The following is a 26,324-nucleotide window of genomic DNA, read 5'->3' as shown; positions in this document are numbered from 1 at the left end:
AATTACGTTAATATGCAAGATTAAACTTTTGTCGCCCAATGCGACGCGACGCAACCATACGTCATTCGCTTGAGACCGTATTCACTAAACACTCGATGACTTCCGCAATTGCTGCGGGTGAAAACAAACCGGAGAGCCGACATCACCGAATAGTTAAGACTCCACACACCAAAACCGGCCCGTCATGGAATGAATAGCCCGAATTGGGTGGATGACTTCTGGGAAGGGAGCGAGACACAGGGGATCAGCGCGTGCGGGAGGACACACCTGCGCTCAGGTGACTAACGGAACTGGTCGCGGTCCATTGGACCGGCTGCGCTCTCTCATCCGAACCCTCTGCCGGATCCCGTGTTCCCTTTTGTGGGCTCTCCTCTTGCTCCTCTCGTGGCTATACCGGCCCTTCCGCCGGACCATGGCGGCCAGAGCCAAAGATGTCGGGTCCGAGAGCTGTGATGACACGGGAGAACAGATTCGAAACTATCACAAACAAGCGTTTGAGTTCATTTCTGTGGCTTTACAGATCGACGAGGATGATAAAGGTAGTATTTCCCTTTATTGTTGCTTGACATTTGAACAAAGCGCCCTGACAAGAGTGTGTACGATGGTAAAAAGTTATTTTAGGTTTATGGTAACTTTAGGGGAACTATGATATTGACCGATTTATTTGTATTAAATGATACGTGCATTGTTTTTTAACATTTTGTTTTATATCGTTTTATTGTAACGATGGCCTTGAACCACGCCAGTGTTTATGTTTTGTACACATGTACATGTATCTGAACAAACAGAAAAAAAAATTGTCCCTGGTGTGGTTTTGCTTTCACTTCATATGTCAAGAAGATCTACTCTTGACCCCAGCGTTTGACATCATTTATTTGTTTATTTTTGCTAGAATAGGGTCACGTTTCCAATTGTCAGCTGTTGTTTCGAAACATGATTTAACCAATTCATCCTGTCCGTAGTAGCACATGAAGCATCCACAGTGATCTGTATCTGATGATCCATCTGACCAGTGATCAGCCACCTAAACCAGCTTTGGACCTTTTTAACCAAAACCCTGGCATACCAAGTCTACAATGATGATCAGATCTTAGCCATTATAAACTTTGTCCCAATGGTGTTGTTTTAGTCCGAATTTTGACTGGGATCACTAGTGTCGAGAGGACTAATTCAGGCTCACACACATTGTCCTTGTCAGCAGTCCGATAGAAAATGTGGCCTCACCAGCCGGCACTCACTCTGCTGTGAACAGTTTGTGTACAGAAGTTTTACTTTATTATTAACTGATGGCAGTTCTTTCCGTCTGGAAGGACCGGGGAATGATTTTCTGTTACTACTGCAAGTCAGTTGGTGGAAAAGGAGAAAACCTTATGAAAATGTGCACATTTAGAATTTATATTTTAGAGTGCTGCTGTGCTCCAAAACCTGTGAAAACTTACTTTTTATGCACCTGAAATTATACTTTACTAATTAAATTGGGAGATCATGTTTGCGTCTCACTATGTAGTCTCTTTTAAGGAGATGTCAGAAATACCAGCGCTGTGATAAACAAAGAACTTGTTCAAAGTTCATCAACTGTTTCTCAGTCCCATCATGCCTTGGGGCAGATGGTTAGAGAATGCATGACGTTCAGCATTTCCTGTTTTATCTAAAGAACTTCTGTAACAGCTTATTTTTGGACACTTAGAGTGAAGTGTTTTCAACAAACATTGTGTTTGGGGAAAACATGCCAGTATCTTAAAATGTTATAAAAAGCATAATACTGTTACTCAGTATGGTGTGTTTCATTGTCGCATTCATATTATATAATGAAAATGACTCTGTACACGAGTCTGTACTGTCTATCTTTCATGTGTTGTAGGTAATAAGGATCAAGCAGTGCATTGGTACAAAAAAGGCATCGCTGAGCTGGAGAAGGGCATCAGTATCCAGGTCACTGAAACTGGTGAGATGATTTAGTCATATTGATTTCCATTACTGTGTAAAATAAACAAATCCGTGTGACGTGTTTTAATAACATTGCATTTTGTGCGTCATTAAAATAATTTTGCAGCTTAAACAGCTTTGTTTTGTGATATTTTTGTTGAACCTCACACAGATATATATCAGTTGAAAAGTTGTAAACTTTTTTTTTTAGGTGAGAAGGCAGACAGGGCAAGACGTCTTAAGGACAAGATGACCAGCAACCTCAGCATGGCCAAAGATCGACTGAAGCTTCTGGGTAAGCGGACTTAGTGAGTCCTGGAGAGCATCCGGAAAGATCTGTGCTGATTATTTTCTCTTATAACCAGTGACTTGTCTCTAAAAGCTTTTCTGATACACCATTGTGATCAGTTTAATACATGCATCATTTAAAGGGGCAGTGTATAAGTAAGTTTGTGCATTGATGTGCAGTGATCCCAATGCATTTGTGTATTGAAATCAAAGTTATTATAAGGATTTTGTTTTAAACACACTGCTATTATTTTGAACAACTGTATTTCAAATAAGCCATCTTTCATTGTTTTCCAAATATATTTTCACAATTTGCAGTGGTTTTCTTGTTCCTTTCATTCCTCTTTTAAAATATATAACACGCTGCATATGTTTAATTATAAAACACATTTTTGTGTCTTCAGTATTTTGGGTAAATTTGGCAGAACCTGTCAGATATTGTCGAGGTCACATTTATTCTCAAAAAAGCAAATTATATTTTGTTTAAGCAAATGCATATGCATAATGTAATATATACTGTTATATATTTTGTGCTAAATGAAATGTATTGTGCTTGGTGATAAAGTGTGACCTGGACATAAGATTAAACCTCTGTCTCTGATCTTCTGCATTTTAATTTTTTTCTAGTGTCGTCTTGGTTTTTCCGTAAACGTCTTATCACTCTCACTTTCTCTCAAAATTTTTCAAACTTAAAGCCAAACTGCAGTCTCCGGCAGAGGGCTTCTCCGACCTAACTGTTCTTCCCCTCTCCAACGGGAACCTGCGGCCAGGTGGGTGTTTCTGGGTGATCTTAGGTGATCTTGTGGTGTGCTGGTTAAATTGTATATTATCTTTGTTGGAAATGCTTTGCTCATGTTTGGATTGTTTGTTAGTGAAGTATAACACAAAAACTGTATTTGACTTTATAATTACAGGCAGTGGAGCTGTTTCTAAAAAGAAAGACACCATCCCGAGTCAATCCCATCCGCGGCCTAAAAACCCACCCAAATCCTCCAACAGTGCTCCTGCTGCTGCCCTGCACCGTACACCTTCAGCATGTCAGACCGGCAGGACCGGCCCACAGAACAACCAGAAGGTCAGTGCCACAGCGTGTCTTAAAATGCTTCCTACATAGGCAGCTTGCTATTATTTTGTAGTCATGTTGGACCTGCGTTGTTTTTATAGGCTCTCTCTACAAGAGGAGGTAACAGACCTATCAGCAAACCCAGCCACGCCACTACAGCGTCACCTCAGAAGAAACGAGAGACGAAGAACTTTAAAAATGTAGACAGCAAGCTGGCCAACCTCATTCTTAATGAGATAGTCGACAGGTAACATAAGAGCGTATCATTGACAGTACTCTTGGTCACCATTAGGGTTTGGTAATATGTTGAATATTCGTGAAATGTTAATAATGATTTTGCTGCAATCTAAAACCACAACAGCATTAACATAAGTGTGTCTTTTTTATGGACACAACACTTCCTTAAGAGCAAGAATGCAGAAAAGCTAATGAAGTTTGAACGTTTGAAGACATGTTTAGCACTCTGGGGGCTTCTGAAATCTTCACATATGATCATTTGTGTGTTTGTTTCAGCGCTTCTTCAGTGGCGTTCGATGATATAGCAGGACAGGAATTGGCCAAACAGGCCCTGCAGGAGATCGTGATACTGCCTGCTTTACGTCCAGAGGTACGTCTGTGACATCTCGGGTTGTTTGACCTGTAAGACTTTCTTTTGCAGAACACAAACGTAGATATTTTGAAGAACGCTGGTAACCATACAATGTTGGCCCCCATTTACTTCAATTGTATGGACAAAAGAAACACAGAAACATTGTCACAGAAAAAAAGAGTCATATACTGATTTGGAACAACATGAGGGTGAACAAACGTGGACAGAATCTTTATTTCAAGATTTGAGTGAACTATTCTACTAATCCAATCTTAAAATATAAACAGTTGAATTGGTTAATGGTTACATTTCAGTTTTTGATAATATAATTCTCTATACCACTGCGGAAACGAATGTGCTATTGTACTATATTGAAATTGAAATCTATAAACTGCAAGCTGCAGAATGACTAAACTCATTTTAAATGTTCAAACATTTCATGTTTCTTATGTATGAATCTATTTTTAGCTGTTCACTGGTCTCAGGGCTCCTGCAAGAGGCCTCCTTCTCTTCGGGCCCCCTGGCAATGGGAAGACCATGCTGGTAACGCAAAAAACAAATTTCAAATCACATATTTGTATATAGTGTGAACAGAGCTGTATTTAATCTCTTCTGTTTACTCACAGGCTAAAGCCGTTGCAATGGAATCTAATGCCACTTTTTTCAACATCAGCGCTGCCAGTCTGACCTCCAAATATGTGAGTGATAAAAAGTCCTGTGGTATATTCGTCTGATGGTCACTTGGTTTCTGCATAATGCATGAAAGCTCAAGAGTTGAGTCTGATTGGTTTAAAATTCCAGCCGTTGTGTCACTGCTTATTTATGATCAGAAAGGGCATGACATTGTGACTTACGGCTGTGTAAGTGTTTATTTTATTTTTAAAAAGCAACCATTTGTTTATTCAAGAAACTTGTTTTGTGTGCGCAGGTGGGAGAGGGTGAGAAACTGGTTCGTGCTCTATTTGCTGTTGCTAGGGAACTACAGCCGTCAATCATCTTCATGGGTGAGAACTCTATCATGCGTCATGACTCTTTTTTTTTTTTGTAAACGTCCTGCTCCTGTCAGAATGTCATTTAATGGTGATTTGGATGCAGATGAGATCGACAGTTTGCTGTGCGAGAGGAGAGAGGGAGAGCACGATGCCAGCAGAAGACTCAAAACTGAGTTTCTCATCGAGTTTGATGGAGTGAGTACGAGTACAGCTGATGTGCAGCAAACTGTGATTGGCCGGCCTACGTGTCAGTCAAACAGTCTCAAGTCTGAATGGGGATATGCGTGTGTGTTGTAGGTGCAGTCAGGCGGTGATGATCGTGTGTTAGTTATGGGAGCCACTAACAGACCTCAGGAACTTGATGAGGCTGTGCTCAGGTGCTTGTGACCTTTGACCTGTCTGCCGCATTCTGTCAATTATTTCACAATTTTCTTAATTAACTTTTATTTTTCTTACAGGCGATTCGCTAAACGCATTTATGTGGCTTTACCTACAGAGGAGGTACTGTGTGTGGTTTTTTTAGGGTTGCCAGATATTAAATAACAATTAAAGACACTAATATGCTCTTTATTTGTGCGTTTCAGTCTCGCTTGAAGCTGCTCAAGAACCTCCTGAGTAAACATGGAAACCCGTTAACTCAGAAAGAGCTTAGCCAGTTAGCCAGGTACGAGACAGCTTATATTTATGCATGATATGCAAATTAGATGGATGTTTTTGTTTGATGTTTAATGTGTGTGTTGTTTACAGGTTGACTGAAGGTTACTCCGGCAGTGATCTGACCTCACTGGCTAAAGATGCGGCTCTGGGCCCCATACGAGGTACTGTATGTTAGAGATTTATTTAGGCGTGTATTGATATTTGTAATTTATAACTGTGTACTGATTTTCTTCTAATTGCAGAACTGAGGCCTGACCAAGTGAGAAACATGTCGGCCAATGAGGTAAATGTTTTTTTCACATTTTAAGATTATTCAGGCTGTTTTGTAAAGGAAAAGTTCACCCACAAATAATAATAAATGTCTCCCTCATGTTGTTATTCTTCTGTTCAGGTGAGGAACATCCGATACCCTGATTTTATCGATTCACTGAAGAGGATAAAGCGCAGCGTCAGTCCTCAGACACTGGATCTGTATGTCCGCTGGAACAGAGAGTATGGAGACACAACTGGCGTATGACATCATGAACTTTGTACTCACGGTCCCGCAGCACTATGGAGGAGTGCACAGCTCTTTTAACTAAAGACGGAACAAACACATTTTGGTTGGAGTTTATAATATTTTTGTTTTTCTACCATGACTACATGTGAAACTCAGGGTGGGATCATACGATTTACGAACTTACGGCTGTTTTGACACCCTGATCTTGAGACAATTTGGAGAGCAAAGCAACCATTTGAGATTCTTGCCTGCATTTGTCACAAAGTCTTTTTCCAAGTCGGAGATCTTTCAGAAACATTTAACATGCTAGTTCATATATCTGACATGTGAAGCACTTGTGAACAAGACTCTGTAGTGTTTGTTTGTTGGACGCGTTTGTTTTGTTATAGGCGGATTTATGTGTTCAGATAAAGTTAAATGAAATGATGTTTCGCAAGGCTTGTCTTCCTCATACATACAGTTTGAGGAAGATGATACATTGAGTTTTACACTTGTCTGATGAGTTTTAGTTGTTAATTGTTTGATCTTGAAATATGGTTTATAATATAATATAATAAAATGTTTGTAGCTGCTGTGGGATTGATGCAAAAAGACAATGATGGATAAACCCAATGACACCTTTAAAGGTCAGGACTATTTTTGCCTGAATTATAAATATGTTTCTTAAACTTTTTATATTTTAGTTCTGTTTGGAACATTAAAAAACTTGCAGTGGTGATTTGTGTCGTCACATTAAGTCATATGAATTAATTCATCTCCTCAATAGACCTATTTCACAGCGTGACAAACCGGAAGTGGGGTAAACGCTTGTCCGTCGATGCTCTTGCTCCGTTCACTACACAGAACAGTTGCGAAGACTAGAACAGACTCCTTCAACAAAACCATTATATTGTTATTTGTACAAATGTTGTTCCACATCAACCGTTTAATGTCAACTTTGTAACAGTTTGCTGTGATTCATTCATTAGATAACAGTGCATAACATATTCTTATGCTTAAATGTTGTAGATTTGTCTTTAAAAGAACATGTGAATAATTGATCATTTCATATATGCTCGTGCTTCATCTTTGGTGCAATTCTAGTCATTTACAGAAAGAAACAAAAAAACATAACTTTTGTCATCCCACACAGAAAAGAAACAGCTCGGCTGATTAAATCTTCATTTTAATTTCTTTTTTTGAATTGAACATACATACAGCATAATTGCACAACCTCGGTCATTCAGATTGCAGTGTTAAAGGAACAGTCCGCCCACGAGAGCACAGCCATTATTGCCCTTATTCGCAGTGGATATATCTATTAAGCTCTGGAAACATCCATAAATGTGACTTTATTTTTGGTATCTATACGGCTTTGTATGAGGCACAGACTGAAATGTAGGCATATGAGTTTGAAACAACAGTGATTTCAGTTAAATATTTTTTTTCGGTGATCTACCATGTAACGATTACAGCTGATCTTTGACCAGCCTTTAAACACGACATTTGCTTTCATGTGACACTCGACTGAAATATCACTGAGTGAGCCACAAAGCAGTAAAACCAGTTTTTACACAAAACAAATAAATTTTTTAAATGGTACTTATCTTAATCCTAATCGTATTGACAGCATACAGAGGAAATCACTAATATATCTGATACATGTTGGACACACACACACAGCCTGTAACAGTCCAGCTGACATGTTGGACATGAAGTATGTGAAATGGTTGTAATGGCCTCAGTGGTCCAGGATACGCAGGTTTCCTGAAACAATCTTGTTCTCCAGCATCGCTCCAGCTGGGATGTCGATTCTGTCTCCATGATTAGCAATAATGATAACAGTGCCCTGTCAACAACACACAACGTTGAGATCATTTCTTATCTCTATCTCTTCTATTTATTCTGTTTAAATTCCTGGACTTCTATACCTTACAGACTTTTTCGAATGACGTAAACAACAGTGGTTAACGCCGGTCCTGTTTTAGTTTTGTACACTATTTTTTAACAGTGTACACAATAATATATTTAGGATTTGAAAAAATACTCTACTCTAAATAAAAACTGAAACCAGAAGTAGTTCTGGAACAGTGTTTACATCTTGCAAAGTGGTCTATACCTTGAGTGTAACATTGCCGAAAGTAACATCTCCTGACACAGTGAGGTGGTCCAGTTCCAGCATGTCGGGAATGCTCTCGAACCGTTTCAGAAAGTCCTGAACCTGAAACACACAAGCTTGCAAATTAAGGTGGTTTCTGTCATGTAAAAACTGCAATCTGCAACCCTTGCCATCTCAGTCTGAAACATTATTAACGTGGGTTGAAATCAAAGAACATTAAACAAAATTGTGCTATGAAAGCTGACAACTCAACTTGGAGTTTTGCTCAATAGCAAAAAATAGAAACTAAGCAAAAAATATCTGTGAGATAATCTGTACATGGTCAGATTATAAACAGCACAATAGACAAGATATCCTGCAGATCCTCAAAAGATCTGTGAGACCTGCTTACTTTGGTGAAGGAGCTGCCCAGTTTGACATGAGGTGTTGTGAGAAACTCCCTCTTGGGACTCATGGTCAGAGACCCCGCCTCCATGCTGTATAGATTAGACATGACCAATAGGAGGTCAGAGGTGGTTTTGACGGGCAGGAAACGGCTACGAGGAACGTTGATGCCCAGCGCGTTGTCGAAACTCTTCATGGCAGCGCCGACTGCTGTTTCAAGCTGAATCACGTTTAGCCCGCCATCTAAAGTCTTGAGACACAAACATTATGACATCACAAAAGCATACAATCATCCAGCGAGTTCTTCTCTATAGTGAAGATGTGTTCACCTTGGTGTTAACAATGATCTCCATGTCCATTGCGTTCTGCTCGTGAAGTCTTTTAATGGCTGGCAGGCTGATCCACAAGTTATTGGTGTTGAAGATCTTGAACTTGGTGACGGATTTGAACTCGTCCACGTGAGCTTTAGGCACCTGGGCAATCTCCAGCAGCCTGAGTTTGCCGTCAAACTGCGTCAGTGTACCACCCTAAAGTTGAATGGGAAAGATCTTTTAAAGACCCCGTCATTTCCATAGAAGAATACGAGTCAAAGAGATATGAAACGACAGGGCTATGACAACATGATAACCTCACCTTTACGTCAGCTCTGGTCTTGTCTGTGACTTCCATGACGAACTCGCACCGTTTTCCACTTGGTTGACTCATGAGGTGGTTTAGGATGTGCAGGTCCACCGTGGCACCCAAGTTATCGATGTTGGACACAAAGATGTACTCCTTCCCATCAGCGATGAGTTTATCTAGCAGTCCTGAGTTGTAAAAACTGGCGTAGATGTCTCCGTGGCCGGGCGGGTACCAGGCTTCTCCGTTCTCGCCCATCAGGCCCATGTTAGTGGCCACTGGCAACAAAGACTCCTTATTGATTCTGGGATATCTGTGGAAACGTGGAGAAAGGCAAGTCAATTGTCAATATTTGACACACTTTGGGTTGGGTGGTTCAGTGTGTTGAGGTTTATACAGAATACGTAAAAATACTAAATAGGAACAGAGATCTACAGAAAGATGAAGAGAGGCTAAAACACAAATGAGAAGCATATTGGAAAGGGAGAAAAAGTCACAGCTAGAAAATATTTTTGTTCATATTGTCATATGAAGGCATGAGGGTGATGAAGTGTGTGTGCACCTGCTCTGGTTGAAGGTGTGTATCTTCACACGGTGATGTGTGTATTTCTGCAAGATCTTATTGGTGTCTTCATCTGTGTTGAAGGAATTCATTAGCACCAGTGGCACGTCTGCATTATACGTCTTGTTTAAATGCTGAGAGAGAGAGCGTGAGCAAAGGCAAATAAAACAAATTAAATTATTATAATGTTGAAATATATTCTAAAGCCTACGGTAAGAATTATTGTGTTAATAATATTATTCGTAGCACAGAAAAAAAATCTCAGAGAAAATACATTTTATTTTGATAAGAAAAGCTACACTATCGTCGCTGTCCATCAAAAACCTTGTATGCCCAAATGAGCTGCTTTTCAAGAAATGGCAAAAAACACTTAAAGTTTATTCTTTTTAATACTTTTATTGGTTATATATTTGCAAAACCCAGTGACAAGCACAAAGGGTGATTAATAACAATTATTTAAGGCAAAAATCATGAAATAAGGAGATACAAGGTTTGAGAAGGATATCAGCGTTACGCAACTTCGGGGTAAACTGTCATCGACACAGAGGAAGAATCGATAGCAGAGTCTAAACCTGCAAACAGAGGCTCACATCATCTTCTAACAGATCACATATAATCCACAGAAATGTTTAAACTGGTGTACTTGACCTAGATGTGGGTAAATACAGTTTGACACATCACCTGCTTTTCTAAGTTCCACACAATATTATCATTTTTAGCTTTTAATCAGATGTTGCTTAAATCTTACTCAGAAATGTTCATAATGTAACATCCTTATCTATATGTCCTAACGCAACCTCATAAGTATTCATCAATAAAAAATATTTTTCAATTCATGGAAATTCGCGTGAAATACGCTTAAAATTCACGTGAAATAGATAAGATAAGATCAGACTTGTCCCGTGCTGTAACGGTACGTTATGACTCCTTTGTTCTGTTTACCCAGCGATACAATACTATTGTCAATTTTTGTATTGCTGAATACAGTTCTGTTTCTACAATGCTAGACTATAAAACTATGATTTTTGGTTGCATGGATCAGCTTCTTTAATTCTAAGGGGAAAAGCATCTGTGGACTTGCGTCTTGGACTTGGAAACTTTTGCACTCTTCTACTTAAGAAAAAGTCACCTACATCCTAGAAGATGGCCTGAGGTGATTAAATGAACAATACATTTTATAAACGTGTAACTTCATTACTAATGAATTTCCCTTTGACCGTTTGAACACAGTACCTCAATCTGCTGGACGGTCAGGTCCAGGAAAGTGTTTTCGTTGCGGACGCTGATGAGACTCTTGGGTCCTTTGCAGCCCATGCTAGTTCCCAGACCTCCATTCAGTTTTACCACGGCCAGTTTATTAAGACTGGACGCAACGTCGGCAGGAAGACCCTTCAACTTAATCTTCTCATAGGGCTGGATCTGTCAAAGAAAGAGAGAAATATGTATATTTAGTAGGACTGTCAAATGATTCATCGCATCCAGAATAAACGTTTGTTTACATAATTACTGTCTATGACCTGTGCATATTATTTTCTTTTATAACATACACGTACACATTTGTATACAGATTTAGGTCATATTTACACGTATTTATTTATATTAACATTTAAATAATTATAAATTTTTATATTTTACAATTGTTTTTAAATATATGCATGTATGTTTTTATAAATACAAAATGAATACGCTCAGTACACAGACATATATTATGTAAACACAAACATTTATTCTGGATGCAATTGATCGTTTGAAAGCGCTAACATTAATACTATTATTAAAATCGTTTCTCTTTCAGGTTCACAACTGTCGTGACTGTATAAACATAACAAGTTTCATGTTACTTTGAAAAAACTGGCAGAGAGGGTAAAGCCCCTCGCCGAATATAAAGTTTTAAAATTCCTCTCTCCTGACTGCACCCTCAATGACACGTGTCATGACAAAACAGACTACATGTCGACTGGGTAAAGTTAACTACCATCAGACCAATGAGCACATGTGAATGGCGAGCACATGCGGTGACAGAAATAGAACCGAGCCATTGAGCGTTACGCTTGAGTGCTGATCTCAGAGCAGATGTGGTGTTTATATTGTAACAGGTTGGATGAGTTTTGATATATTGTAGCAGATTTCAGGTCACTGTTTCGGGATTATTATGCGCTGTAACCTGAGTTTTCACAACGGCTGTGTGCTTGGAGAGAAATGTCAGCCAAGGCTGTGGGATGCTGGAAGTGTTGGGCTATTCATAGTTTAACCTTCGGTGTGCGACTATTTCTGGAGTGGTTGTCGGTCATGGGGAGGGGACCAGAAGCAAAATGTCTTGCCTACGCACAAAACCAAACACCTCTCTCTCTCTCTCTCTCTCTTCGGCTATGTTGACTTTACAGTAGCTGTCTATCCCTTTTGTTTTATGTTTTAATTTGATTCTTAATTTGGTGCTTTTCTGATATCTCTCACAAGGGCTTTTCTATCAGGTAACATCAACAACACAGACTTCAAAAATGTTTTCCAAAATACACTGCACAGCCCCGGTTGTCGTTCAGGCTAGGGTGCTCTCGTGGATCTTACCGAGTCCTCAGGTGGTCTCTGGATCTTGGCCCAGTCCACAGATGGTCCCTTCGCCTGAAGGAAATTGTGAAATAGCTTCTTGAAGCCCTCAAAGTCCTTCCTGGAGATCTGCAAGAGCCACAACCCACATGAATTCGGATATTAGAGTGTATCATGTCTTTAGCTCGAAAATAAATTAAGCTTCACTTTTAACTGTACTTAATTGAATACATATAACCTGTGTTAAACTCCAAACAATAATGTTTGATTTTCAAATAATCGGATTCGCTGGATCATGTAGCTATAAGTCATTTATCCCAAATTACCCTGTGCAGTGATTGCACAAAATTAATATTCTCCTTCGACCTTTAGACTAATCAGGCGACAGGCTGTAATTAAGACACGCCTCCTATGTTAGGTCATCACGAGCATCTATGAGAAAATTCTAAGCATGGCTAATTTCAGGTGGTATGTTGGAAAACTCATATAAATTACCACGCAGAGTTAAACGAGTGCAAAACATCTAAAGCACGACAGAAATTCACAAACTAATATAGCATTAAATGCTCTAACCAGGAAATATTTTTATTCATTTTGATTCGCAAAAGTTTCATGCACATTACATTAACATACATTACTGTAAATGTAAATACACATTTATGAAGCATTGAAACTTTTTGAACAAACGTTACGAGATAAAAGAACAAAAATGTGATATTTAAACACAGTCAAAAGGGTTTATAGTGTTTTCTCTGGGACACCATTTCAAATTTGATGGTTGTCTTGTCACATGACAACAAAATGGCTTCCTGCATGTTGCTTTCACCATTCTGATATAAACAAAACTGCTTATTTTTTTATTTTACGTCCCACTAAAAAGCCTCAAAATTCACTTACAAAAATGTTATCACATATTCAAATTATTTGTGTGCATAAATACATGTACTTCTATATAACTCAACAGTTCTAGCCAAAAATTGAGCTTTACATTATTTTTGTCTTTGACCCTTGTACTATGTACATTTATTTCATCATATGTTCATTTGGACAGCTAGACAAGCACGGTGGTGGTATATTTGGGTACATATGTCAAGGACAAAAGCTCTTGCGGAACATGCTTGTCACCTCAGCAGATCCCATAGTTTGAGACTCACCTCCACTTCTGATGTCTTGGCAGTGGTCAGGAGTTTCTCTAGCTCTCTGTGCATGGAGGTCTCATGCTGCAGTCTCTGCTTCTCCTGAAACTCTGTCATACCTGCATTAGAACCACCTCTGTATAAATCTACACAAATGCAAAAACATGACAATGGGTTAGAAATGCAGTGACAACAGGACAAATGCATGAGTTCTTTGAGTCCAAACGTTAAAGAAAGACTCAAACTGTTCGAGTTGCATTTAACATACCATGGTATTCTTTAAAGTTTCCATGTAAATACCATTTTGATCATTTAGGTATACGTTAAGATGCCACGGTATCAACACTGATCTAATGGTAACATGGCAGCACTTATTATAAGGCTTTGAAAAGTCAACTTACCAGCAACCAAAGACATGATTAAACACTTCTGACAACTCTCAAATTATGGTATGACTTAATCCTTTGTTGAATTCAGAAGCGGAGACGGTCAGATTCAATATTGTACATATATTTTCCTATTGCTACAGTACATTAAACAACGGTTTAAGCAATAATCCTTTGAAAACCTCAAATCTACAAAAACCAAAAGACACAAAGTGTTCAGCAGTAAAACAAGCTCCCAGCCTACGCATCTGAGCCGGTTTGAAGTCAGATTAGATTTCAGAGGGTCTGGGGGGCTGACACCTGATCACAGCTTTGTACTGAACGAATCAAGTGCGGGCATGCATGAGAGAGAGAGAGAGAGAGAGAGAGAGAGAGAGAGAAAGAGAGATAGAGAGAGAGCGAGATAGAGAGCGAGAGAGCGAGAGAGAGAGAGAACGTCATTTCACATGTAAAGTTCGTAACGTCACAGCGTGGAATACAGTGGGAATGTAGATATCTACAATTTCTCTCTGATTTATTGATATCTGCAATATATTTCCTGATATCAGAAATACCCAATGCTACATGTTAAGATTCATTTACAGATATCAATAATAAGCATTTCAACTAGTGAAAATTAAATTCTTGATCTCAGGAATTAACATTTTTCCTAGTAACAAAGTTAATTGTTGATATAAAACATTATAGTTTTTTACTAGTCAGAATTGCATCTCTGATATCAGAAATAAGATTGAAATCTGAAATTGAATATGAATGGCAGCCTATTGTGCTTTTTAACTAGTAAAAATGCTATTACAGATATCAAGAATTATGTTTTTTACTAAGAATACACATTACTGCGAGTGATGATTTTTACTAGTGAAATGTAATTACTGAAATCAAAAATAGCAACTGTTACTAGTACAAATTCCATTATTGATAGCAAGAATTATATATAAATTATAAATTGTTGATATTAAAAAGTCATATCTTGAGAATGATTAAAATATAATTCGGCTTGCCATAAACACACACACACAAAAAGCTTGAGGGTAAAACCTCTCATCCAGCTAATAGCATCTGTCATGTGAACTTTACCAGACAAAACAATGGACAGCGACCCTGGCAAGCAAACACAAAACACACTGCGCAGAGATCATTGGCTGTTTGGGGTCGGGGAACTATAAAGCACATTTAGAGAGCAGACCGGCTTTCTTGCGCATTTTTGACAGACCATGCGGAGATACTCACGTCAAGTGCACTGCCCGCTGTTTCAAGGGCGGAAGTGTCGAGCAGAATCGGGGAGTACAAATGAAGTTGGCTCACGGACCAATCAGAACAGCAGGCAGGTCGACTAAACCAATCACATTTCGGGAATTAGGCACGTACGCGGAATCATGCCACAGTGAAAAACAGCGACATCTTCTGGCAAAATCTAAAGGAGAGGCTCTTTCTCCTTGGAGAATACTTTACAATTTTTATTTTAGATTACTTTAAACTCCTCACTTTTGACTTTAAATCATTTATAAAAGATGCATTCACAATTGACCTTGAATATTTTACAGATGAGCAAATGAACCCGAAACAGTAAAATGTTGGACAATATCAATGTAAAAATAAACATGACTTTTACAGTCATGACTCATGAGGATGAAAATGACTTAATCTTGCACAAGAATGAAAATATAACACAAACAACGGCTTTTTTTCATTTTTATTGGTGGATAAACAGTTGTTATTTTGGTCAGGAAAACTATGTGCGTCTTATTTGAAATGGAAATGTTCCCTGGCGAGGTGATTCCCCAGACGAGCAGAGGAAGTAATGACACACACACACATACACACACGCGTCCATTAAGAGACATGCATCCAGACACACACAAACGGACAGCCGGGGAATCTACAGGACTTCATAGACGGGAGTTTAGGGACTTGGAAGAGTCTAGTGGCTGCCGTGTCGTTGATCCATCAAGTCACGCTCCAAGGAAAGTGACTGCAGTGTCTCTCTCATCCACCAGCTCGGCTGTGGTGGCGTCCATCTTGCCGCGGGAGAAATCATTGATGGAGAGTCCGTCAACCACCTTCCAGGTCTTATTCTGTTGGGATTGACACACATACACAAAAAATGAGTTAAATTAGGTAAATGAGACCAGACGGCACTTATAGGTCTAAAAGCTTATAGGCTTTTTAATCCGGTTTTATTTAACAATTTTTTCCAACAGGGGATTATAAACAACACAAGTTAAGTCAAAGTCAATGAGAAGGAGACTTGGGTATTTTATTGAAAATATGTTATGTACATTTGAAATTTTACACCGTGGCGGTTCGTGTGTTAAAGAACGATTTTGCTAAACTATTTGTATTGAATTAATATTTCCAGGTGAACCCACTTTAAATGAGCCTCTAATTTGTAATCGCAAAATAACAATAATTGTGATATTGCCACTATGACGTCAACAGGTCATTGAACAAGTAGGTTATCATGAAGACAAACCTTGATCATAACAGGGAAGGAGTACATGAGGTCATCAGGAACTCCATAGGAATTACCAGAGGAATAGATGCCCATAGACACCCACTCACCCTGCTCGGAGACATATACACAAATTTATGAAGCATCAGTAAGGAGCAAATCATCACTTGACCCACTGCATTAAAAAGAAAATGTTCATTCATCTCTCTAAATTGACAAATCAGTTGAAATTAAACAAAACGTAAAGGGCCAGACACCTAATGGTATATAAAATGCTCATATGGAGGTGTAAACTCACATCTGCAGTGCCGAACCAGATGTCTCTCATGTGGTCAGAGATGGCCTTGGCAGCAGACATGGCACTAGAGAGCTTCCGGGCTTTGATGACAGCTGCACCTCTCTGCTGTACGGTCTGAAAAACAACAAGCCACGTCAAAAAAAGTGTTTCTGAACTGTAAATTAAACCAATAATCCACAGTAAAGTAAATCAAAAGCAATACTATAAATAGTCTTCAACAGTTCAGTTTATTCATAATTATAATAGTTGGAGTAAGCAACTCTTCTGACAAAGCAATTCAGGCTGTGATAAAATCGGACTGTGATTATGAATAGGTCTTTGACGTACAGTGATAAAGTCACCCTTCAGCCAGCTTTCGTCATTCACAGCGTCAAAAGCTGCCACCTCCTTCCCATGATGCTTCACTGTAGCGTGATGCACATCTGGGTACTGAGTGGAGGAGTGATTTCCCCAGATAATCACATTCTTTACGTTGTCAGAGGGCACGCCGACACGCATCGCCACCTACAGGCAAATAAAATGCACTGAAAACACCTGCCATAGATACAACAAATTATATACAGGCACAATTTGGCTCAGCTATAAAGTTCAGACCTGGGATCGGGCCCTGTTATGGTCCAGACGGGTCAGGCAGGAGAAGTTCTCCTTAGGAATGGAGGGAGCAGATTTGGATGCGATCAGACAGTTGGTGTTGGCTGGGTTTCCAACAACTAGCACCTACGGAGAGATAAAAAACAGTGACCAAAAATGCTCAGTGATCGATTGATTCATGAAAGTTAAAATGCAGGAAAAACTAATCCTACTAAAGGGCAAATTATGGCTTGAAACACAAAGCACGAAACTCTTAGTATCCTTATGGAGAGAGAATTTTGTATGAAATGTTTGTAATATATTTATTCATGCTTTGTTTTTCTCTTGACATCAACCACATTACCTTGACAGTCTTCTTGGCGTACTTCTCCAGGGCTTCGCCTTGGGTTTTAAAAATGGCTACGTTAGCCTTCAGCAGGTCCTTCCTCTCCATGCCCTCCTTCCTTGGCATAGAGCCCACCAAGATGGCAGCGTCAAGATCCTTAAAGCCCACCTCCACCTTATCAGTGGGAATCACCTCTGTGAAGGTGAAATGGAAAGGAGGAGTGAAAAGGGGAAATGGAAAGGAAAGATTCAGACTTTCTGAAACCATTGGGTTATTCAAACCTGACATTTTGATGATACACATCAGAACTGATCGGTTCTTCTGTTTGATTGAATAGTAAAACATGTTTTTACAGTCTATTTTTCTGTTTAAAACCTCTTATATTCATCAAAGCAGAAAGAGATAGATAATTTAAATAATTAAATGTATTATTCAACAGCTTTGTGCCAATAAAAATGAGATAAGGAATTATTTTAAATGAGGGGCCTGACAAAAACAACAGTTTAAGGGTCAATTGTTAACACTGCTTTGAGAACAGTATAAGTAGAGCAGGCAGGACTTGATCAGCACTGATCATTATCTTTTGACACTTTCATATCTTACTATCATAAATCATTCATCAAGATGCTGAATTCATTGATAATGCAACAGTGAAAATCTTTTTATCAGAGTGAACTTCACCCAAAGCTCAACTTCTGTGACACAAGCTGTTCTTTGAACACCTCCCCTATGCCCCCATTGTTGTGTCACCATCATGTTTCTGATTGGTTCCCGACTGTGAAGAGCATCCTACAGCGTGAGCCAATAAGACGACTTGATGCTGTACACACCTCTCAACTCCTCAAACGCAGCAGTCTGCAGAGCTGTTCTGCAGAGTCATGCTAGCTCTTGTGCATTTTTAACACATTCAAGATGTCGCAGGCTTTACTGTAAACAAACCAATTACAGAGTCGAACCGGTCTGCAGCTAGGGGTCTGATTCAGGCATAGCTCCCCCAATGCGACTTTCAAAACCGATTCAGTGTGATAAGGCCGTAACATTAAAAATAATTGTCGTCACCTCTCAGGAGTGGAAGGGCGCAATCCTGCAGTTCCATGACGACACCGTCCAGCACGGGTAGCATGGGAGTGATATCGAGGAGCACCAAGATGATTGGCTGATGGAGAAAATAAATATTCACCTCAACATGACAGGCAAAAAACATAGCCCGCGTTCATAATAGAATACTACCCTAGTCTGTTCTAAATACTGTGTAGTATACAAAAGAAAAAGGGTGAATCAGTAGGCAGTATGCAACATTTCAAAAATAAGTGGTCTCATGACTTCTATACGAGTGGCATTCAGTCATCTTTATTTTGATAATTTTTATACTTTTATTTCAATTCAATTCTTTGTAAACATGTTGAATTTAGTGAGTAATTCTGAAATAAATACATTTTGATAACTGGTACTAAAGTCACATGAAAACATTGTACCATACAAAAGAATGTACCAGTTATCATAAATTAATTATTATTTGTGCACAAAAGTCTCAGGTTTGTCACGTTGTAAATGAAGGTTGAATTGAGAGCATTGCATTGTGGGATGCAGTACTCTAATCGTGTGCTTTGGTGCACACTGCAAACTAGTGTAGAAGTGGTCGTCATGCAAGAGATTCTATGCACACATGCAAAGTTTACATACTCTGGAAATAATAAAAGTAGTGCATTAAAATGCTCGACTAAAAACGCCACAGCTGCATAAAACGGGACCCAATCAGTCGTTTTAATCCCATATTCTTATATAACACACGAGGACTGTTTAAAATCCCTCAATAATAGGTTCTCCAGCCTTACCTGGTCTTTTCCGAACACATCTCCTTTAGCGATGCTGTACAGCAAAGAATAGGCGATCTGTCCGGCTGCGCCGGTCACCAGAACACGGATGGGTTCGGCCTAAAATAAGGACACAAAGCGAAGTCAATGGCGCAAAACAACTTGACCTATTTAACAGACATTTTTTGCGAATCAATAGACCCATAAATCCGTCTGCGATTTGACGGCTGGCTGTCAGGTTTCTGTGTAGGCCCACTATTTATATCCTCAATGAATGAATAAATGAATGAAAAAGTGATGCAATTAATGACGCGAAACACTGTAACGATGGCAACTGTGCTGCTTCGCACTCATTACTTACAATCAGATAAAATAAATATAATTCCTAAACGACGTGCAAAAGCCACGCTTTCTTCTATAGCCGGCGTTACCACCTTCTCCACAACAGCGGAAATAGTCGTTTATAAGCAAACATTCACAAAACATCTCAAATGTCCTTCGATATGAACCGCTCACAATCTCTCGATCAAAGACTTCGCATTTATACCATCAGACATCCAAAGCGCGGTACAGACAAAAACCAACCCGCCATGTTATGCATGGAACGTTGCAAACTTGTCGTTTGTCGAAATGTAAAACGAAAATGGAGGAATGTGAATCTCACCATTTCTAGGTGAGATTGTGCAGGGTGAGAAGTACGCCAGAAATGTGCTGCTCGAGCGCTCGGACAGTCTGATCGGAAGGGTCACCTCTATTCTTGTATGGGGGTGGCGCGAAAGCGTGCGAAGCTGTACGCTGGGATATGTAGTTGATTTCAGGAACTGCTGGTCTCCTCCACCAACCAGCTCACGGAAACGAACACGTTCCCCATGAATATCAGCTCTGACGCAAGTCATCATACACGCCCATTTCCTTATATAGAGGATACCGCCCCAAAATGCTCTATAAAGGTTGACTTTTGTTACTCTGCGTTCGTTATGGTAGTAGGTTTAGAGTCGTGTAGGACGACCACACATATAAACTGTATGCATTCTGGTGTTAAACAATATCTTGATAAAACATTTTAGGTGCACAAATAAACAAACGTAAAGTAAGCAAGCTGCATTACTGTGAAATAAAACTGCAAATGACAAACAGGAACTTAACATTCTGCTGACTAGCACAGAAAATGTTGTTCCTGGAATACAGAAAGTCATTTCTTTGTCCTCTGTAGAGGGCGTCTGATTTGTGTTCTGTGACCACACAATAAGCTACATAGTTCATAAGATTCCAATCTAAGGTGTGCAGATTTAGCAGGAGACTAGTTGACATTCTTGCATTAAATGTTGCAATTTAATATTTGTCTCTATGCAGATGATAAAGTTGAAAATATGTTTTTGCATTTGTATACGCTTAGGTTCAATAATCTGAAACCACACGTATAAATAAACAAAACGCTTAAAACACTTAGAAGATTCTGCACTATTTCTGGGTCACTTAATATAGCCTACTAAATGTAAGTAAATCTTACTTAAATTGAGTATATTTAGTGATACTCCACATCTGTCTTTACATAGCTATATTTCAAAGATATGGGTACAACATTTAAACAATTACACACAGAGAAAGCATTGTGTACCATATAAACCCAACCATATCGACAGCTTTTGGCAATTGGCTTTCCAGCTCTCTAGATATCTGTAATAATATTGGACGTTAAGAAATCTATATTGATTAACCCGTACATTCAGTTAAACAACTTTCACACTGTCATTTTGAAAACAGGTTATTTAACCCCTGCCTTGCCTTGCATTCTTTGCTGTTAAAGCCGAGCTGTCGTAAAGATGGGTTTGCTATGTCAAAATATTTGTGATTTTTGTTGACTGTTTTGTGTGTGATCTAAAAGCCCCAAACAAACATCTAAACTGCAAAGCCTTTTAGAGTCAAGCTTAACAGATGAGTTATTGATTGATGCGGACATTTGCTTCGGTCTGGGACGGAGCCACTTCAGCAGTATGCTAAGTTCACAGTGCCATAACGTTCCGAAGAAAGGGTGGAGCCGCCTACATGGGGGCCCGGTCTGCGTTCCGAAAGGGAACGGGTGCTATCCATGGTGCTGGACTCTTCTCTGAACGCCAAAGCATCGTGCATTAATCATCAAAGAGGTCACTGCCTTCCCCCCGCACTAAGTTTTAATGTCGTGCATTATGAACGAGACTATTCAATAGCATCAACCATTCACCAGCGGTCATATCGAGCAACCCCTAAATAAAGAAAAAAGCATTCGAGTGAGCGCATGCGAGGGATAAATACGTATACACATTTAATGGAGACCGGTGATTTTCACCGCAAACCGTTCATGGTGCATCGTACGCCTCCGTTGTCAAGGAGAGGCGTCTTACCTGCGCCGAAGCCGTGCGCAAAACCAAGTACATAGCCGACAAGAGGGTCAACATTTTCAAGTAGTTTGTCCCTCGAAGTGTCCAATCGAGTCTGATATTTTCCCACAGAGCGCAGATGCTTTGGGACGCGATGTGACGCAGAGCGACGTTTCTGGTAACCTGAGAGCAATGCACGAGAACCGCGTCTCTGATGCGCGCGCCTACGGTTTTTACTGGCACCCCGACGCGGTGCACGCGGTTACGCTAATGAGCTTTGGCGGACAAAAATAGCTAGACATCAAGTAATCTTTCCGCCATTTCTGATCACAGGGCTAAGTGAACGGGGCAAGTGATGATGGGATCCGCGAAATTTGGAGGTGACGTCAGTACACAGGACCGGCGCTGCAAACATGGGCTGTGTGAATGAAAGAGGCCTAGATACCGTTAAACAAGTGGACAGGGCGGATATCCGGATGATAAAACATATAAGGTCTGATTTTCTAAATTCCAACCTTGACTCGAAAAATGTACATTCATAGATGTTTTGTCCTTTTTATCTGTGTTTATCCCAGTATACATTAGGGCGTTTAAGGGCGCTGCAGTGACAAGTTAAACATGCACATGCGTTTTTTCAGACAGTGATTTGTATTTTATTTCGACATCAACGTCCAGCGCAGTGTATATTGGGTATCTTGAATGAGGCTGTTGCCTGTCAAAAGCAGACAAGACTTATCTGCAATTCACTCGCCACGTTGCAGTGTTGTTTTCAGCAGCAAAACAGCACGTTTCAACATGTGTCTTCATCCACACGATGGAGACAAAGTACCATCCATATCCCCGATGTCACATTCCTTCATTGCACAGCCGAGTGGAACTCTACTGTAGTACTACCTTTGAGCAGAAGTGGGCAGTATAGCGTGCCCAACTGCCCATACATGTGTCTCTTTATCACTTTACACAAAAAGACCAATAAAAATGATGATAATAATAATAATAATAACAATAATAATTTCTAGTTTTCAACAGTGCCGTTAAAATGTTCTCCAGTACACTTCAACTGTAAACACATTGTTTCCATATACATAGAATTACTGTTCAAATCATAACACAAAGAGAAAAGCAGCATTCCTTACTCAGCACATCCCTGACAAACAACTTATGCTTGATTATACAGCCTAGAGCCAATTTACACAAGCCATAACCTGAGCACCCCCCCCCCACACACACACAATCTCAGTTATTTACTCATTCACAAACAACACTGTCAAGACCGTGAAAGACTTCAGTTCTTTCATCCACTCATTTAAACAAACATTTTCGACAGTAAAAACACAAGTTTTGTCTGCAATGATTGACAAATATGAGATGTGGAGAGAAACAACAGTCAGGACCCTCCTTTTGGTGCGAATAAACACTGTCCTGCATCACTCTATGACTGGCACTTTCTCACTCTCTTTTTTGAAGTCAGTCAATCAGATTTGCCCAGAAGAAAACTGGAAGAGGTATTTTTCAGTAGTCAATGGGCGTGAGTGACTTGTTCCTGTCTGCTCTTTGTAATTACACCGGCATTGAAAGGGGCTGTCAGCGTTGGATTAGAGAACCGATGCATGATGAGAATGTAGTGTTATTTGCATAATTTAAGAACTTAAAATGTCCTGCATTGATAGAGATACTGAAGCATACAAAACCATTGCTTAAAAATAGCTGTTTTTCATTTAAATTATATAACAATTATTATTAGGTCATGTGACAAGAGTTGGTGTCAAACAAAGTATGCATACTTTGTTTAAAATTAGAGATATTCGAACAATACAGAATATGGAATTCAATCCTATCATTCTCTTCTTTAAGACTTGTCATAATGGACACGGAATTTGTTGCTGTAAAGACAGTGGAGAACTGTGGGCATTCTATCCTTGACACACACTTGAACCCCCATCTTGTGACCGGCCTTGTGATTGGTGGGTTGATCTAAAGCTCCACATGAACGTGAAAAGCAGCCCCACGAGCTCGATGTGAGCAGTGTTACTCCGAAATACACAACTTTTCAGCGCTCATGGTTCCATCCTCATGTGTTCTGCTGCTTGTAAATACAACATTTCTGTTCCCAATCTAGATAGGTGCCTAGATGTCTGCAGTCTGCATAGGCAACGGCCTTCAGAGGTAGCATCCTAAATTAAATGGAATCTCAGAAGTGAGCTATTTTAAAATGTTCTACATAGGCAACAATTCAGTCATGTGAAAAAGGACATTTTTCACATTTTTCACATTTATACAAAGATTTAGTGAAACGTATACCTAATAATAAATTAATGTATCTCATATGACATGAAATTTAAATGTTTTACAAATTTTCACAATCAAAGTCAATATGAAAAGTGTGAGCACTACAGGTCCTCCATATATCTTTTTTGTGTGTGTTTAACAGACCAATACATTTATACAGGTTTGAAACAACTTTGGTGAATAAATGAGGATTTGGGTGAACTATCCCCTTAAAAACATAATTTTCACATCATTCTTCGTTGATATAAATATTTCTTGACATTTAATCAATAATTATTTTTTCATAATCAACCAAAAAGCTGTAACTTGCTGTGTATTTTTATTAAACAGTTTACTTGCCAGCATTTATTATTCATTATGTTCAAAAATGTAAATAAAGAACAGGTGTGGCTGAACTTTTGGTTGGCGGTATATAATATTCTTGTATCATCTGCAATCTTTGCATGTTGCAATTCATTATGAGATTTCAGTAAAGGATACAATGCAATTTCGGATTTTAGCTAAAGAAAGTGTTTAGATAAAATATAGGCTCATTATGGTCTAATCTGAAAAATATATATTTACTCTTGTTAGACGTGGCTTTATCGAAGAGTTCATTCTAAGGTAAAATGCTCCGATTAGTATCTGAATAGGGGTAACGAAGACACGCTTACATTCGGACAGGGATTAACAAACAGAAGTAGGATCAGTATCTTTATCCGGATTATATCGTAGACCAGTTGATAAACCGATATGAGATGTCAATGAAACACAACAATCCTTCCCGCTTTTCCATCAGACAAAACAGCAGACATTTGGTCGTCTCAGCAGTGTTGAGATCATGCATCACTTCACCGTTGGGTTTTCATGAGTTTTATAAAAACTTTTAATCTCATTACTGACTAGAAGAAACGGTTACATGATTTTAAATCTCATTTTGACTGTTTGAGACCACTATAAAAAGAATGCTTGTTCACAATTTGCAATTGTGACATGAGAAACAGATATAGAATTCCACACCCAAAATACAGTCTAGACGAGCAACAGATTGAGGCAGTGACCGCACATCCTATATTAATGGCCAAGCTGCTATACATTGTTTGGTAACCATATCAACAGAAAACGAAACACTTAAAAAATTACTTAATAGTTCTCAATTTAAAGCTGCAATATGTAAAGTCAGTTATTGAGCAAGTACATAAACAATGTGATCAAACTGTCTTCAGGTTTCACAACAGTGAGCGTAAAATAATTTGACATTATTTGACTTGAACAGAGGTAAAGATAAGTATGTTAAAAAGTACACAAGTACATAACATGCAGTTTCGAACAGAGATGGCAATAGAGAGTCAGAAAACGTTTCCGATTGAAGCTTCATAATGTTGCGATTATTTCAGTTAAACTAGTCTGAACCTGTGATAAAATTGGTATAAATTTGTATGATTTGCATGACACAAATATGTAATATAAATCATAAATGATTAAGTATTTGATAGATTTTGACAAATTGACAACACTGAAATTATTTTAATTGACACTGCATTCTATTATTTTGATGTTGAATACATTTTAATTGTTTTTAACATACAGTATTTTTCAGCACACAAAACAGAGGTTGGCTTTTTAATCTTTGACATGGATGTAGTCAACATTAAAGATATGAAGGTTATATTTTCATGTATTATGTAAACTGATTTGATGTAAATCACAAAAACAGTAAATCACACAAAATACTAGTTACTAGTCACTAGTCACAAATAGTTACGATTTCCCGTGAGATTGTGTTGGCATTACATTTCTGGCACACACAGCCAACGTGTTTGTGTTAACTCTTAATCTGTGTTTATAGTCACAAATTATATCTTTTGTGTTTTTGACAGTGTTTGTTATATAAAGTCTGCAGTCTATTATTATTTCCTTAACAGGGGATGTTTTCTTCCGCACTCCTTAAAGTGACGTGTACGTGTGTCAAAAGCTTATTTGACCTTTCGCCGCAAGATGAACTCTTCAACTCGTCATCTGCACTCAGGTGTCAAACAAGGATTTTTTGTCACACACATGCACCAGCATGCACACGTGAATGCGTGCATGCTCACGAACCTGTTCACACGGAACTACACACATGCGTACACACCCACTTCTACACTAAGAGCTACCTTTCTGAGATACTCGATTAGCTGCTAGGAGTCTCTCTATCTCTCATTCATACTCTCTTGCTGTGTGCTGGCGCCAGTATGTCGCTGTCCGAGGCTGAATGGAGATCCAGTACCACCGGGTGCGGCTGTGCTTGTCCTCCTCATCCGCCTTTTCTTTATCGCCTTCATGTCTCCATTCTTCTCCTCTCTGTCCCTCAGGGCCCTGCGGGGAGCGAGAGGCACACAGAGGTCTGGAACTCTAGAAGGGAAATTAGTGTGACGCAAATTGGGGTTGGATGTCTTTTTTTGATCAGTCAAACAAGGAAAACACGCCGAGTGAAA

General features: G+C 39.2%; 3 protein-coding genes across 6 annotated transcripts; 1 reads left to right on the top strand and 2 right to left on the bottom strand.

Moving 5' to 3' along the window:
* The first annotated feature begins 37 nt into the window (after positions 1 to 37).
* On the top strand, positions 38 to 6,730 carry spast (spastin). 2 transcript variants are annotated; one of them, XM_079462140.1, is made up of 17 exons: positions 38 to 539; positions 1,862 to 1,945; positions 2,138 to 2,221; positions 2,910 to 2,984; positions 3,129 to 3,289; positions 3,379 to 3,524; positions 3,791 to 3,884; positions 4,335 to 4,409; positions 4,493 to 4,564; positions 4,795 to 4,870; positions 4,962 to 5,053; positions 5,156 to 5,235; positions 5,317 to 5,359; positions 5,443 to 5,522; positions 5,606 to 5,676; positions 5,758 to 5,798; positions 5,907 to 6,730. In XM_079462140.1, exons 1-17 carry the CDS (start codon positions 212 to 214, stop codon positions 6,030 to 6,032), a joined length of 1,728 nt encoding a protein of 575 aa, XP_079318266.1. In that variant the 5' UTR covers positions 38 to 211; the 3' UTR covers positions 6,033 to 6,730. The 2 variants fall into 2 exon arrangements, with proteins under 2 accessions (XP_079318266.1, XP_079318267.1); XM_079462141.1 differs by lacking the exon at positions 2,910 to 2,984.
* A 196-nt stretch (positions 6,731 to 6,926) lies between these two features.
* ugp2a (UDP-glucose pyrophosphorylase 2a) lies at positions 6,927 to 15,011 on the bottom strand. Of its 2 annotated transcripts, none has more exons than XM_079462143.1 (10): positions 14,973 to 15,011; positions 13,375 to 13,502; positions 12,242 to 12,349; positions 10,910 to 11,095; positions 9,677 to 9,810; positions 9,130 to 9,427; positions 8,826 to 9,023; positions 8,504 to 8,746; positions 8,113 to 8,214; positions 6,927 to 7,842 (listed from the first exon to the last, which is right to left on the bottom strand). In XM_079462143.1, the coding sequence occupies exons 2-10, from the start codon at positions 13,471 to 13,473 to the stop codon at positions 7,735 to 7,737; spliced, it is 1,476 nt and encodes a 491-aa protein (XP_079318269.1). In that variant the 5' UTR covers positions 13,474 to 13,502; positions 14,973 to 15,011; the 3' UTR covers positions 6,927 to 7,734. The 2 variants fall into 2 exon arrangements, with proteins under 2 accessions (XP_079318269.1, XP_079318268.1); XM_079462142.1 differs by lacking the exon at positions 14,973 to 15,011 and adding an exon at positions 13,758 to 14,065.
* A 409-nt stretch (positions 15,012 to 15,420) lies between these two features.
* On the bottom strand, positions 15,421 to 21,657 carry mdh1aa (malate dehydrogenase 1Aa, NAD (soluble); the record flags this gene model as incomplete). Of its 2 annotated transcripts, none has more annotated exons than XM_079462149.1 (9): positions 15,421 to 15,817; positions 16,216 to 16,305; positions 16,493 to 16,606; positions 16,820 to 16,996; positions 17,087 to 17,209; positions 17,427 to 17,602; positions 18,468 to 18,564; positions 19,244 to 19,342; positions 21,604 to 21,657. In XM_079462149.1, the coding sequence occupies 9 exons, from the start codon at positions 21,655 to 21,657 to the stop codon at positions 15,695 to 15,697; spliced, it is 1,053 nt and encodes a 350-aa protein (XP_079318275.1). In that variant the 3' UTR covers positions 15,421 to 15,694. The 2 variants fall into 2 exon arrangements, with proteins under 2 accessions (XP_079318275.1, XP_079318274.1); XM_079462148.1 differs by lacking the exon at positions 21,604 to 21,657 and adding an exon at positions 19,887 to 20,111.
* Between the last annotated feature and the right edge of the window lie 4,667 nt (positions 21,658 to 26,324).

Source organism: Barbatula barbatula, assembly GCF_947034865.1.
Source record: "Barbatula barbatula genome assembly, chromosome: 8".
In the NCBI taxonomy this organism is placed as follows: Eukaryota; Metazoa; Chordata; class Actinopteri; order Cypriniformes; family Nemacheilidae; genus Barbatula; species Barbatula barbatula.
The sequence above is the reverse complement of the archived record's forward strand: the minus strand, read 5'-3'. Positions and strand labels throughout refer to the sequence as shown.